Source organism: Phallusia mammillata, chromosome 5, assembly GCF_965637545.1.
Source record: "Phallusia mammillata chromosome 5, kaPhaMamm4.hap1.1, whole genome shotgun sequence".
Taxonomy (NCBI): Eukaryota; Metazoa; Chordata; class Ascidiacea; order Phlebobranchia; family Ascidiidae; genus Phallusia; species Phallusia mammillata.
The window spans coordinates 10,585,168-10,598,258 of NC_137256.1; the positions used below are offsets into that span (position 1 = coordinate 10,585,168).

General features: G+C 35.5%; 1 protein-coding gene across 2 annotated transcripts; it reads left to right on the forward strand.

Annotated features, from left to right (window-relative positions):
* Positions 1-848: 848 nt before the first annotated feature.
* On the forward strand, positions 849-12,805 carry LOC145227869 (heterogeneous nuclear ribonucleoprotein K-like). 2 transcript variants are annotated; one of them, XM_080092796.1, is made up of 15 exons: positions 849-988; positions 4,147-4,256; positions 4,530-4,586; positions 5,156-5,199; positions 5,558-5,633; positions 5,958-6,062; positions 6,428-6,556; positions 6,840-6,999; positions 7,375-7,404; positions 8,065-8,116; positions 10,408-10,546; positions 10,673-10,723; positions 11,083-11,154; positions 11,603-11,718; positions 12,514-12,805. In XM_080092796.1, exons 1-15 carry the CDS (start codon positions 964-966, stop codon positions 12,542-12,544), a joined length of 1,197 nt encoding a protein of 398 aa, XP_079948922.1. In that variant the 5' UTR covers positions 849-963; the 3' UTR covers positions 12,545-12,805. The 2 variants fall into 2 exon arrangements, with proteins under 2 accessions (XP_079948922.1, XP_079948923.1); XM_080092797.1 differs by lacking the exon at positions 849-988 and adding an exon at positions 3,662-3,799.
* Positions 12,806-13,091: the final 286 nt, after the last annotated feature.

Genomic DNA, 13,091 nt, shown 5'->3' on the forward strand with positions numbered 1-13,091 from the left:
ATAAATTTGTGTCAAAAAAAATACACAGGGATGATATATATTTGGCTGTAAGGCATTATTATCATATTCATTTGTGGCTAACCATAAATTTAAGAGGAAATGCGGGCACTATTACTCTTCTAGGAGGACGGGTCTCATCAAAGGATTACGTTTTCTTTGTTGTGTTGAAAGTTAAACCAAAGGTAACCCGTTTGAAAATGGCAACCACTGCCAATGGTAGAACAGTTTTTGATTGTCGTACCTACTTGTGACTAGATAACATGAAGAATGAAACAAAACACACATTTCATCGTAAATTATATTCTTGCATGACCCATCTCTAGCAATTGTAATAGTAGTTTGTGCAAATATCGCAATACTTGTTTACTAAATTGACTGGCTATGACTTCCTTGTTAGCAAATCGAAATGAGTCAATTTCATGAACAACTTTTCCAAATTCGCGCAAATTATTTTTTCAATCGCTACTCATTCCAAAGTTCCGTTTCAAAATTTATTTATTTAACGCCTGAAGCGTCATTCAAATAAATCAAGCATAAAGAATTTGAACATATTCCTCACCAAACAACACCAAGCACATTTAGCACAATCCTGAAAAGTGCAGTGCATTACTTTTGGCGCCATTTGCCGAAGCAAATTAGGGAAATTCCCATTTGGAAAAGAATTTCATAGAAATATTATTTTTTCCTCCAGATTTAAAACTGCGAACTGTGTTTGTTGTTGACTTAATTCTGTATTTATTAAACCGAAATGTGTTAAATAAAATAAATCCAAACACGGATTGCCTAAATATAACGTAATGTGTTCCCAGTAAGCTTGGTTACCATTAGTTATATTTTTTTGCAGCAGTAGACTTTGCTTGGTTGTGTTTTGTGTACAAACAAAACTTAAGGGATAAATTTGCACAGTGCAGTGATTTATTCCATGCAATTTCATATTTCTGAAGTGCTACTCCGAAAAATAGAATGAGTGACATTGGAAACAGTAATGGTAAGTGACTAGGTGTATATAATTTTGGCTTTCTATGTTTTTTAATCATTGAAGAAGCACTAGTTTTGAAAACTGAAATTATCTTTGTCAGCTGTTAGTTGTTACAATGTAAGATTCATCAACAAAGAATCTTGATTTCATCACAGTCTGTGATAATGGCCTGTGTCAACTTATTATTGCACCAAGATACCTAATTTTATTAGCTGTAGTTTACCTGAAAGCTGAAATAGTGATGCCTTAAGTATGGGCAAAGGCAAATGTTTATATCTTTGATGACATTTTTAATCTAGCTTACTGTGAAATGTAGGTTTGACAAAATTATTAGTGTATTACAAAAATTATTTAATTTAACCAACTGAATAAAAGTTATTTTCTATTTATTTTCTTGCAAACTTTGGCATAGGCTCACAGGTTTTTTTTTACAACTTTTGATGCATTCAAGCTGTGTAAACTAATATGATCATGAAATATCAAAAGACTTAAGGCAATGTTTTATCCCTATTCCAAATACACACAAAAAACAGGTTATGATTCACTGATTAGTAAATCAGTAATCAGTGATTACACTTTATGTAAATTACAACCATGGATGCTAAAAATGTGATTTGTAATATTTAATGTTTTATTCCTAGATTTTTATTCCCACATTAGGATAAAAAAATCTGGTTTAGGGATATGACTGACGGTGATATATTTTGTTGTTGGATTGAGTTAAAGTTACTGTACTTAACATAAAGTTGACTTTTGGTACCCCAATTGCATGAGAACATTTGGAGCAGCATTTCTTAACCCAAAGTTTGCAATAGGTTTTGTTAGTCTTACCACCTCATGAAATACAAAATATATTTGAACCTTGTACTATTTTCTGTGTGTACATGATTAACAGGTCCATAAATAGTTGATAAACACCAAAGTAAACTTGTATGCGTCTGAAAGGTTGCAGTATTTTAGTTTTACGACAAACTTTTCAGTCTTTAATCCAGAAGTTATTGTTAGTTGTGGACTATGTTTTATAAGTCATTGGTTTATGATGACAACTTTTTAAATGCTACCAATCTTAAACAATTTAATAGAGAAGCATTGGTTTTGTAAAACACAGCCTTTATTCAATCAGCACATTTTTTGCTGGTTATTTAATTGAATTTTGTCCATAACATTAGTTACAAGGCTTTATTAAATTGTGCAGAAGTTTTCACACCATTAAATATTTAAGGGGATTATTATTAGGCATTAGATTAATTCGACCAAAAAAAAAAAAAATTGTGTTCAACAAGCCATATGGTACATACGAATCCACTGTGTTTTATTTACTTCCGACAAGTAAACCGATTGACTTCAGTGTCCCCAAAATCTCTTTCCCTCCGTCGACCAGCCGCCGGCTTTCATTCGGCTTTAACGTCACAATGTAAACATTGTTGAATATGAAACGAGGGTTATAGGGCGACACAATTGATTATGGATATCGATCTTTCACAAAAAATACGAGCGATAGTCACTCCATATGTCCGATGCCAATGCGCACCTTGCTACCTTGATTAATGAAATATTTGTAGGTACATTTTTTGTCAGTTATTAAGGTAAGTTATGGACTATGGTCAAAAGCATTGATAAAAGTAAATAAAGTTTTTATCGGAACGATTCGACATTTGTTAATAATGTCCTGATTTTTCAACTAAAAGGCACAGAATAAAGGGCTACGTTACATAGAAACATGACCTAGACAAAATATTTTAGAGAACGTGAAGTATATTTAGGAATTTTGTGATAGTTTTATGACAGCGGCGATACTGGTAACATCTTTGCGTTGAGATTTTTAGGTTTTAACGTAACGCTATTCCGCCAATAATAGCATTTCGAGTTTATTCTTTGTTGGACGAAAACACAATGGCCCCGTAATGAGGCGCACGTTTCCACGTGAATTCCATAAAAAAAAAGTGTACGAAATTTAACGCTTTCATTCGGTCTGCTAGCAAAAACGAAATTCGTTGTAGTCTTGAAAAACAGTGCCGATTTTATACAGGCCACAGAGCTGTTTGAACATACTGTACTTTTTGTATTGAAGGAAGTTTAGGTTTCGATTGTGGTAGAGTAGACAATCGTTAGTGACCATTCAGTCGAAAACAGCTTCATAACCTATACATAACGTAAGAAAGAAAATACGAGCCAATATTTGTGTGTTTAAAACATTAGCCTTATTGCTTTCATCTGAACTTGATGTCGACGTTTTTCTCTTGTACGTTACCAAGTTACATCATATTTGTTGGTTTGACCTAAAACAGCTAAATATCGAAACGTTGTAATGCTTTTTACACAAATTTTGGCTTGTATTTTCTTGATAATAATAAAAAAACGGACATTGTGTACCCAAGTGTATTTAAGCAGGTGAATCACATATCGTGTTAAATTTTAAATGCATACATTATTACCCACGAGTCAAACCATTAAAACTACGGTTTATTAAACAACTGAATGCATAACTTTACCCTTTATTTCTCTTTTGTGACGTTTGAAGCGAATTATGAAAGGGCATCGTGACGTCATAAGGCACCTGTTGCTCGCATCGCTTTCAGACATAAGGCTAATCTAAATCATGAATTTTTAATGCGAAGTTTTTTTGTTGCCTCGCAACTGCCACACGCGAAAAAAAGTGGACAATGGTTTGGTCGGTCATTTATTTGTGCTTTGTTGTAACCTACAGTGGCTGACTTGTAAGCTGTTGCGTTGTTAGAAATGTTTTTTGCCTTTAATGTTTTGTTACAAGACTGTGGAAAAGTTAAAATGAGAACAAATGCCGTTCTGCTAGTTTTTTCAGTAAGTAATAAATATCTTGGAAAGTGACATTTTTCATGTTTGTAAAAATATTCGTTGATACGTATTTAAGTTGATGTGTATTTATGAATGCAAAAATACAAGTGATTATTTTACTTCTTTTGCAAAGCGTTTGAGTTGCAATATGACCAAGTTTCATTTTATTTTTTCAATATCTATTCGGTAGGTTGTCCGAAATTTCGGTATAAGTTTCGTTAGTGCAGTTAAATATTTCCTTTTGGAGTGAAATATCAAATAATCTCGTTTTAATTAACAGCCTATTCAACAATGTAACATCTGCTGGTTTTAGTTCATTAATCTTTCATGGTTCACATGCTTCTGTTGAACAGGTGGAAAACGGGCAAATGACGAACCAGCTGATTCTGGCAACGCAAAGCGGTCACGTGGTGGTAGCCATAGCGACGAGAGGGTCGAGATCCGAATGCTTATTCCTGTGAATGTAAGTTTGCCCTACCTAATGCGTAAAAAGTGTTTTTGTTAGAATTGTTTTGCGTACACCAGAGGTTTGTAAACAAATTTTGGCGACTTTTGAAGACAAAATTTGCAGTTTTGGAATATTTAATATATAATTCAGTTTTCTGCACCACACTATGATTTCGCTCGCTGAAATGTACCCCTAAGTACGCCATTGTTAAGGACCCCTGCTTTAATTACACGCTTTTTGTTGGTTTTAAGACATTTTTAGAAATGTAGCCTACGTTGTTATTTACAGACTGCTGGTGCAATTATCGGAAAAGGTGGATCCAACATTCGTGATATGCGACAGGAGGTAAACATGACTTTGCATAAACGTTATCTTTCTATGGTATAATGGCCAAATTTTAACCCTGTTGCTAAAACTGCACTATCGAATCTAGTTAATTGCATACTGTATAGACTCGTATTCCGTTTAATTGCACGGAAACGTAAGGGCCAAGCCGTTTATTTGTTGAGAAAAACTACGGTTAATTGCGCAAAAAGTTTTAAATTTGAGTATGCGATTAACCAGATTCGTCTGTGTTTTGCTAAAACATAATTATCTCGATTTTATACAGTTGATATTTTCTGTGTTGAATAGTAAAGTTAATTCCACCCAATGTAACAACTTCAAATTTCCTTCCATCTTATTCCAAGCTAACCCAATACTTGTATTTTTTTAATCTTGTCCTATGGTCCATCCGTGCCCCTGTCCACTCCAACTCCAATGTCCACTGTCCATTCCTGGTCGCCCCATCCCTACTACGTTCTCGCTCTTGGACGACGCCACTAAAAACCGGTTGCATTTGCCTCTATTTATCCAATTGTGTTATTTTTGTCGCTCCGCCCCAATACTCCTATTTGCTACGTAATTACCCACAGTTCAACGCAAACATACAGATCCCCGATAGTCAGGGCGTTGAGCGGTAAATTTTTGTTTTAATTTTTGCTCCCCTACGGTTTTAATAAATCCGCATGGTGTAGCGACCTCCAGCGGCGGTGTATGAGAAATATTTCTTTCATTTTGTATTTAACTGTTTTGGGAACTTTGCTGCAAAACAACTGAACGTTATACAACTAAAACATCGGTGTTGGCAACTGTAGATGGTAGTCTTCATTTGTAAATCAATTATTCATGTCGAAATTGCAAACAATTCTGTCGCTGAAAATGTCTTACATCGTATAAGCTGTCGCTGGGTGGCGCTCACAAGTTAGAAGTGATAAAATTTTCGGGGTTGTAGGTTTCGTTTATAAAGTTTACAGCATTTCTGTGGGTGTTTTTAGGGTGATTTCAGCCACAACAAAGACTGTGTCGGATGCTGCTAAACTGGTGGGAAGGATCGTGGAAATCTTAAATGAGGTTCGTTTGTCATTATGACTATAGTTCCTCCTAAAATAAAATTAATTTTCTAATACCCAACGAGATTTCGTTTTAATGGTGTAAAACCTTGGTTTTTGTCAGAAAAAATGACATATTTAATAGTTTTGCTAAATTAAAACCTTTTTGTGATACTCTTAAGTTATCTTGGTGTTCCAAACTTTATTAACAAGTTTCTAGAATTACATTTTTCCTACCCAAATCCTTTAAACCCTATTTCAAATTGTCAAGAAATCGCAGCCTTTTTTCATCATGGGTTTTATTTCCTCTGTAATATCAATTTTTTTAATGTAAATATATTTTTAGCGTTTACGTTTTGAAACTGTCGGTTCTGTTCGTTTGCTCGTTCACAAATCTCAAGCTGGAACCATCATTGGTTTGAAAGGAAGCAGAATTAAAGAACTCAGAGAGGTAAATTGACAATTTCCAATTTTTTGCAATCGTTTACATGTTTTAATCCAAGTATTAGTACCAACAACTAAAGCAATACAGACAAATATGCATAATCGTTCTAGTTAAATAGAGATCGCAAATTTCAACCTTCTTAAGGTAATCGTTTTTCTTACATTGAATTTTATCTTCCGTTAACAGTAACATATTTTTGGTCATAAAAAGTCTGGGTGTAGTTTTGACCACTGACTTGTATGAAAATACTAGTGGCTTAACGAAATAGTCTCATGAAACACCAACAAAATACCAGCTTTTTAACAGCTTTATTTTCTAAGTGCTGCGTAAGCTAGCCACCTTACAGTAGCTGACTTTGTTCCACTTTGTAGAAAACCGGGGCAAATATCAAAGTAAACCAGGAATGCTGCCCAGAATCAACCGACCGTATATGTCAGATACGAGGAAATGTGGATGTTGTAGTGAAATGTGCTCACGACATCATTGAAATGCTACGAACTGTAAGTCATTAACCGAACCAAACTCTAAAAATATTGTAAATGCTAACTATGATAATTCAAATTTAAACAGTGGATCTGATTATGCGTTGTAATTCAAATTAAATTTGTAAGTAAAGCATTACCTTTATTACACAAAGCTTGACCTTTAACATTTTGCACATTAGCGGTGTTATGCCACTTTTTTATTTTTGTTCTTAAGTCTATATTAGTATTAAGCAGGGAACGTTGCCATACAGTTTTGACACTTCTTTAACACAAGTTAAAATCTACATTTCCATTTTAGGCTCCACCGAAAGGCCCAACGTTTCCCTACGACCCAAACTTCTGGGACGATTCTTACGAGTATGGGGGCTACAACAGTTTCGACAAGGAATTCGGGATTGACCATGGGGCAAGAGGTGGCCGAATGGGTCGCGGTGGGTCAAGGGGTCGTGGCGGAAGGGGTAAGTTCAATATAGTTCTCAAATTGTTCAAACAAATGTAATAAATAGAGTTTGGCTTACGATGAAAACTTGTTGTAATATGTTTTAGTTCACGTAACTAGTTAATAAATGATCACAATAACTAGAAGAGAATCAATGGAGTTAACAGTATCTGACCTCTGACAGGCAACATTGTCATGGACGATCACTGTTTTGTCAAACTGTAATGCTAAATATGGAAACACGTTTAAAAGAAAACGAAATCAGTCGATATATTACTTGGATATATTTCAAATAGAATCTTCGTGAAATCGCAACTGACGGTGCCAATTTTGGGCGAAATCTATATTTTCAACTCTTAACTTTTGGTGTTTAAAACTTATTTTTTGATTTCAGCTGGAAGATACGGGGGTGATGATTACTCGGGTAAGCAAAGCTCTGTAACCTGAATCGACTACACTTTTATCAGTTACAATGCAGTGTTTTTTTTCTTTCAGCGTGGTATTGGCAATACGCGCAATTTGTCAATTAGGTCTGGCTTATAAAAAACGTGGATTGTCTTCAAATTCAGTCTGCCCAGTGGTGGGATTAAAATTTTTGTCAACCGGTTCTGTCACAAAAGTTATATTTTTCAGCCGGTTCTGTTACAAAAAAAAAAAGTCAATTGACAGTAACCAGTTATGCTAACCGGTTCGCTCATCTCATAAAATTTTGTGAGACGGTTTTATAGAACCGGTGCGGACCGGCTGAATCCCACTACTGCTCTGTATATAACATAACAAAGTTCGCATACATGTTGTATTGCCGTGTTTGTAATTGTTTACTGCCTTTACTGTATCTAAGAATTTAGTGAAAACAATTAGACAATATTTGCCTTCAAATTGTACCTCCATGTAGCACAAACAATTTCCCATGTAAAATCGCTATACTGGTAGTATGGAGTTTAAAGCTTATTGTCATTCGATTCGTACATTAGCCTAACCTGTATTGCTCTGTTCAAGAAATTGGGCAAATTACAGTTAAGTTTAGAGCTGGTTTTTCAGGAGAAACTAGTTAAACGGTAAAGTGTTCTTTTTTTGTTTGAAGGTCGAATGCATGGCTCTCGAGGTGGAATGCAGGGCAATTATGACAGACAAAGGTAAATTTATGATGAAAATATGTAATATACTGCTGTATTTAAACCTTTAGTTTCGTATTTATTTAGTGACTCCAATATTCCGCAATCAGTTGGACTATTTTAACAGTAGCTTAAGTACGTGTTTGTCCTAAAACCATTTTTTTGTTAGCAAGTTTATGTACATTATTTAGAACTGCTCTATCTTTTTGGTATGACGAGTGAAACCGATTCTATTTGGTTCTATTCGGAACCAATCAAAGTCGTTCTATTTGAATAAGGTTTTTAACGATGCAACAAAATAAATTTTTGCATTCCTTTACAAAGTTTGAAACGTCGAAAACTAAACTATTTTGTGTGGTTTCTAAACAAATCACCCTTTACCAAAGCAAAAGCAGCTAAGAATAACACAGCATTTGGATAAAGTTATATAATTTAACACTTTTAAAGTCCAATTGGTTGTACAAGCGATAAAACGCACTTATATTCTGACCCCGCCTTATCGCTGGTGAAAAGTCAGGTCAGCACGTCACGCTTGGCAACTGGGAAGTGTTTTCCATAAATTATTCACTAAACATTTCAGACCTGCTTGGCTTATAATGTGAGCTATAGCGCCTGTACTCGACTAATATACGACAACGCGAAATATAGTTATTTTTGCTATGTCTCTTTCTATGGCTTGCGCGCGCGTGTGTGTGTATTTGTTGGGCTTTTTAAATTGGGTTCAGTTTATTAAGCGTGGTAAAAGAAACACATAACAACACAATTGCACTAAAACAATCATCAAGCCGAAAATAGTTGCGCAACGTTAAAACGTTTTGGAACGCAAACATTTAAGGGCACAATTAATAAGTAAGTAACTTCTGTCCTGCTTTAAAACCCTTTTTTCAACGTCTTCTATACATGCAGTTCCCCCCAAGAAATAATGAAACCATTTTTTATATGGTTAAAGACGTATTTTTGTGGTAGTTGAGTATTTCTTTTTGTTTTGTTTCATGTCGTTTACTTATGCGTATACTTAAAGCAGGTTCTTACATACTGGTTAATTGGGAAGTTGCGTTATATAGGTGTAAAAACGGCGTTTAGGCTTATTTTCTGTGCGTCTATTTTCCGATTCGATTGAAACAATTTTGTTTCTTACCTCAAGACTACCAACCTTCTTTTAACTTTTCTTACAAAAAAAAAACAAAAAAACTATTCATGTTTCACACGCAAATGGTGATCTTATAAGTGAAACTGCTAGTACATACACAGTCTGTAGAAAGGGTATGTGCAACACACAGTTTGTAGGAACGGAAAATATTGTGAAAATTTTATCACAAAAACACAAAACCACACCTGCAACCTGATCGTTTCGGCAACTTACTCAGACCACAAGACGTCTGCTCGTAATAACCGGACTTAATTGGGCTTTTGTATGTCTACGTCGGTCCCTATAGTATATCCGTCTGGGCTATAATTCCCTATACTTGTGCCCGGGGACATCCTTTCAATTTAGCAGCTGTCTCTTTGAGTGGGAAAAGCGAGTTTATGTTGTTATCACTTTGTAAATAATTCAAACGGCGTCGTTGGAATATTCATAAGCTCTCAGCGGCGCGTCCGGCACCCAAAATTTTCTTGTGAGTTTTTTTCTTTCTTCCTCGTTGTGAAATATTGATGAACAAATGTGACTCCAACAAAGGAGTTAGTCAGTCTTCTTTCCTCACGCTAGTCCGACAATTGCTGCTTTTCCTTGCTCGCGTGGACGTAAAACTAGGTCATTTTTGCTTTTGTTACCAAAAAATGACAAGTAATTTCGTTTGGATGTTCATAAAAATGTGGAGTTAGATGGACGTAACGTTTTGACAGTTGGATGTGTTTGAAAGTCCAGTTTAAGCTTTAAGCGACTTGCTTCGGTCAAATCGTCTTGAAGAAAAGCTTGCTAAGCGTTTCGCTGCACTGTGTAAGAAAGATAGCATGTGGCAGTGTGCATATAAAAACTCGTATAAGTCAACGTTTTTGTGAATAAGTTTGTATAATTTCTGGAGAATAAATACTGCATAGCAAGAGGGTATCATTTGAATATCAAAACTAAATGAGATGTTTGTATCGTGTTTTTGACATTGTCGTCTGCTACATTTATAAAGCTTTGGCGAGTTAATAATTACATTTTAAAGGGTTTGAAGTCAGTACGCTCTGAGTACGAATTCGTATAAGTTTTTTTTATGCATGCATGTAGATTAAGCACATCAAACGATACACTTGCCGTAAACGATATACACTTGCCGTATAGTTAACAACCCAACTTAACTGACTGTTAAAACGTTTATTTGCAGCAACCGTAGCACCGGTGGTGGTGGTGGTGGGGGTGGTAATTATGGAATGCAGGCCGGTAGAGGGGGCTATGGAGGCGGATACGTAGAGGAAAATTACACGGAGGAATATGACGAAAACCTGAACGAATACAATCAACAGGTAACTGTTCAAATCATATTCAGATGTTGTTTTTTGATTGTTTTTGTCAAACACTTGGTTTTGGTGTTTCTTTTTATTTTAAAGCTTTGAAATCTTTTTGTGTTCAGTGATACTTTGTGTTTTTAGGCCCAATACGTAGAAAATCCGGTAGAAGTTGGCGATGAACACACAACACAGGTGGGTGTGTTGCGTAACTAGATTACGTCATCGAAAGCCTAACGTATTTTTTACATTGACCAACGCCATAAACTGTGGCCAAAAAGTTATATTGCGTACTAAGGCGATTCTAGTTCATGGCAATTCTAAATTGCCAAACTTTTAATGCAACTAACTTAGTATGAGTATTTTTTATTATTTCCGATAAATTGATTATTTCATTAACAAATGATAGGCTGTATTGTTTGGGATATATCCAGTATGCAAAATAAAACGCAAATTGCAATAAGCCGGATTGCGATTAACCGAAATCATATGGGGCTGAGCTGCGGTTGTATAGTAGCGTCTGATTGGTTGCATGACTGTCACGTGATTTGCAGGTGACGATACCGACAAGTTTAGCTGGTTCGATAATTGGAAAAGGCGGAAATAGGATAAGACAAATAAGACAGGTTGGTAAAATTCTGTTCCATACGTTTGCACAATTAATGTTAGTGTTATCAGCCGTTGCAGTGTGTTTTCGACTTACTTACTTTTGTCATCCGTGTATAGTGTTCCTAAGGCCATATTAGTCCTAAACAAGGTATAAATCATACTATGCCAGGCATGTTGAGGGCGTTATACCGAATCAGCCGGTCACCAGGCATTTCCATATGGCACAGTGTAATCTAGAAAACTCTAGCTTACGGTGTCGTGATCGCTGGTTTGCATGAACCCTTTAGGGATGATCCCAGTTATGAATTTATGCCCATCTTAACTAAACAAGCAACATACTTAGATATAAAAAATCATAGCAGCTAACGAGCAGTTTTTTGCCGTTGCGTGAAAATGCATACAAACCCACTGTTACACCTGTGCTTTTCTTGGCCAAAACTGATAACACAGTTATTTTGTATCTAGGATAGTGGCGCAATAATAAAGATTGATGAACCAGTTCCGGGTAGCGAAGACAGAGTCATCACTATCACTGGTACCCAGGAACAGACCCAAAATGCACAATATCTGCTGCAGAAAAGGTTAGCATGTTTATATATTCTTGACAAGCTTGGCCCCCAACCCTTTTTTTAACAATCTGGTGCAAAAGATATTCGTTTTTGCATAGTGCCACTTTAATCTCATGGTATAGGATTTGCTGAAAGATGTGGGTGTGTATGAGAAAGCCAGAACCTCAATTTCATTGATCATGTTTAATACCGAAAAGCGGTTTCACCCATTACAGTAAAATTGTGAAAGTATTTCTTTAAACAACTGTATTTTGGTCTGCACAGTTGGCGGAGATCAAAAGTTTCCGGAACAGCTTGCTTAATCAGACTTATAAGCCATATTTTCTCTGTTTTTTTTCTGTTTAACATTTGCTTACTTTGGTTACCGTGTGAATAGATAGAGGTGCATTGTCTGCTCTTGGATATATTTTTTCGATACGTGATGAGCTCTTGATTATTGGGTCGATATTCTGCCACCTAGTGGAAGACTAGTGATTTTGTTGTTGTGATTTACGAAACCAACAAATCACTGTTTCCCTCCAGGAGTCAGAAACTATCAACAACCGACCGAATAATTGCCACAGAACTGTACAGAATCATATTCAAAAACACATTTGAAAATTGTTTTAAATATGTTTTTTTCTTTTGTTAAAACTGGGTAAGATTTTAGGAACCGTTGTAATTCAATATATTTTAGTTTGAGTGATCATACCCTAGCTTAATTAGAACTTACAGACGTTCAATTGTCTTTTCTTTAAATTGTAGAAAAACTGTGGAGTAACAGGCAACCACACAAAATCATCTAATAATTTGTTTTCTTGTTTGCAGCGTAAAACTCTATTCAGGAGAACGATTCTGATCTTTTTCCAACTCCTGAGTAAAGCCACTCTAAAATTGATGAGTATTGTGAACGTTTTCATCCAGCAAAGAAGAGAATGGTGTCGAAGTTTAATTTTGTACAGTGTTTTCTGTGGCGAAGTATAAAGATGCTGCTTTGAAATGTGATTGTGTCAAAAGATAAAGGCCTTGTGTAATTTCCTTCAATTAACTGTAAATGATGTACAATGACGATTTGCAACTGTGAATTTTGGTCGTACAATATAAGCGACCCCAAAACGCAGATTTGTTTGATGTCAAATTTAGACAAGAATGTTTAAAACAAATTGTCCAAAACAAAGTTGCTCAATACAGATGACACCAGTTACGTAAGCCGTACTATAGTATACAGCTTTACCACATTCATTTAGTCTGTGCATTTCTTATCAGAGCAATGTTATGTCGATTTTTTTTTCAAAATTGAGGCTCGCAGAATTCTAAACAAAAATATGTCAAGATGTAAAATAAAAAACAAACAAACAAAGCAGTAGCAGGTAAGCAAGGCCCTCAAGAGAAATTTGGGTAGGTGT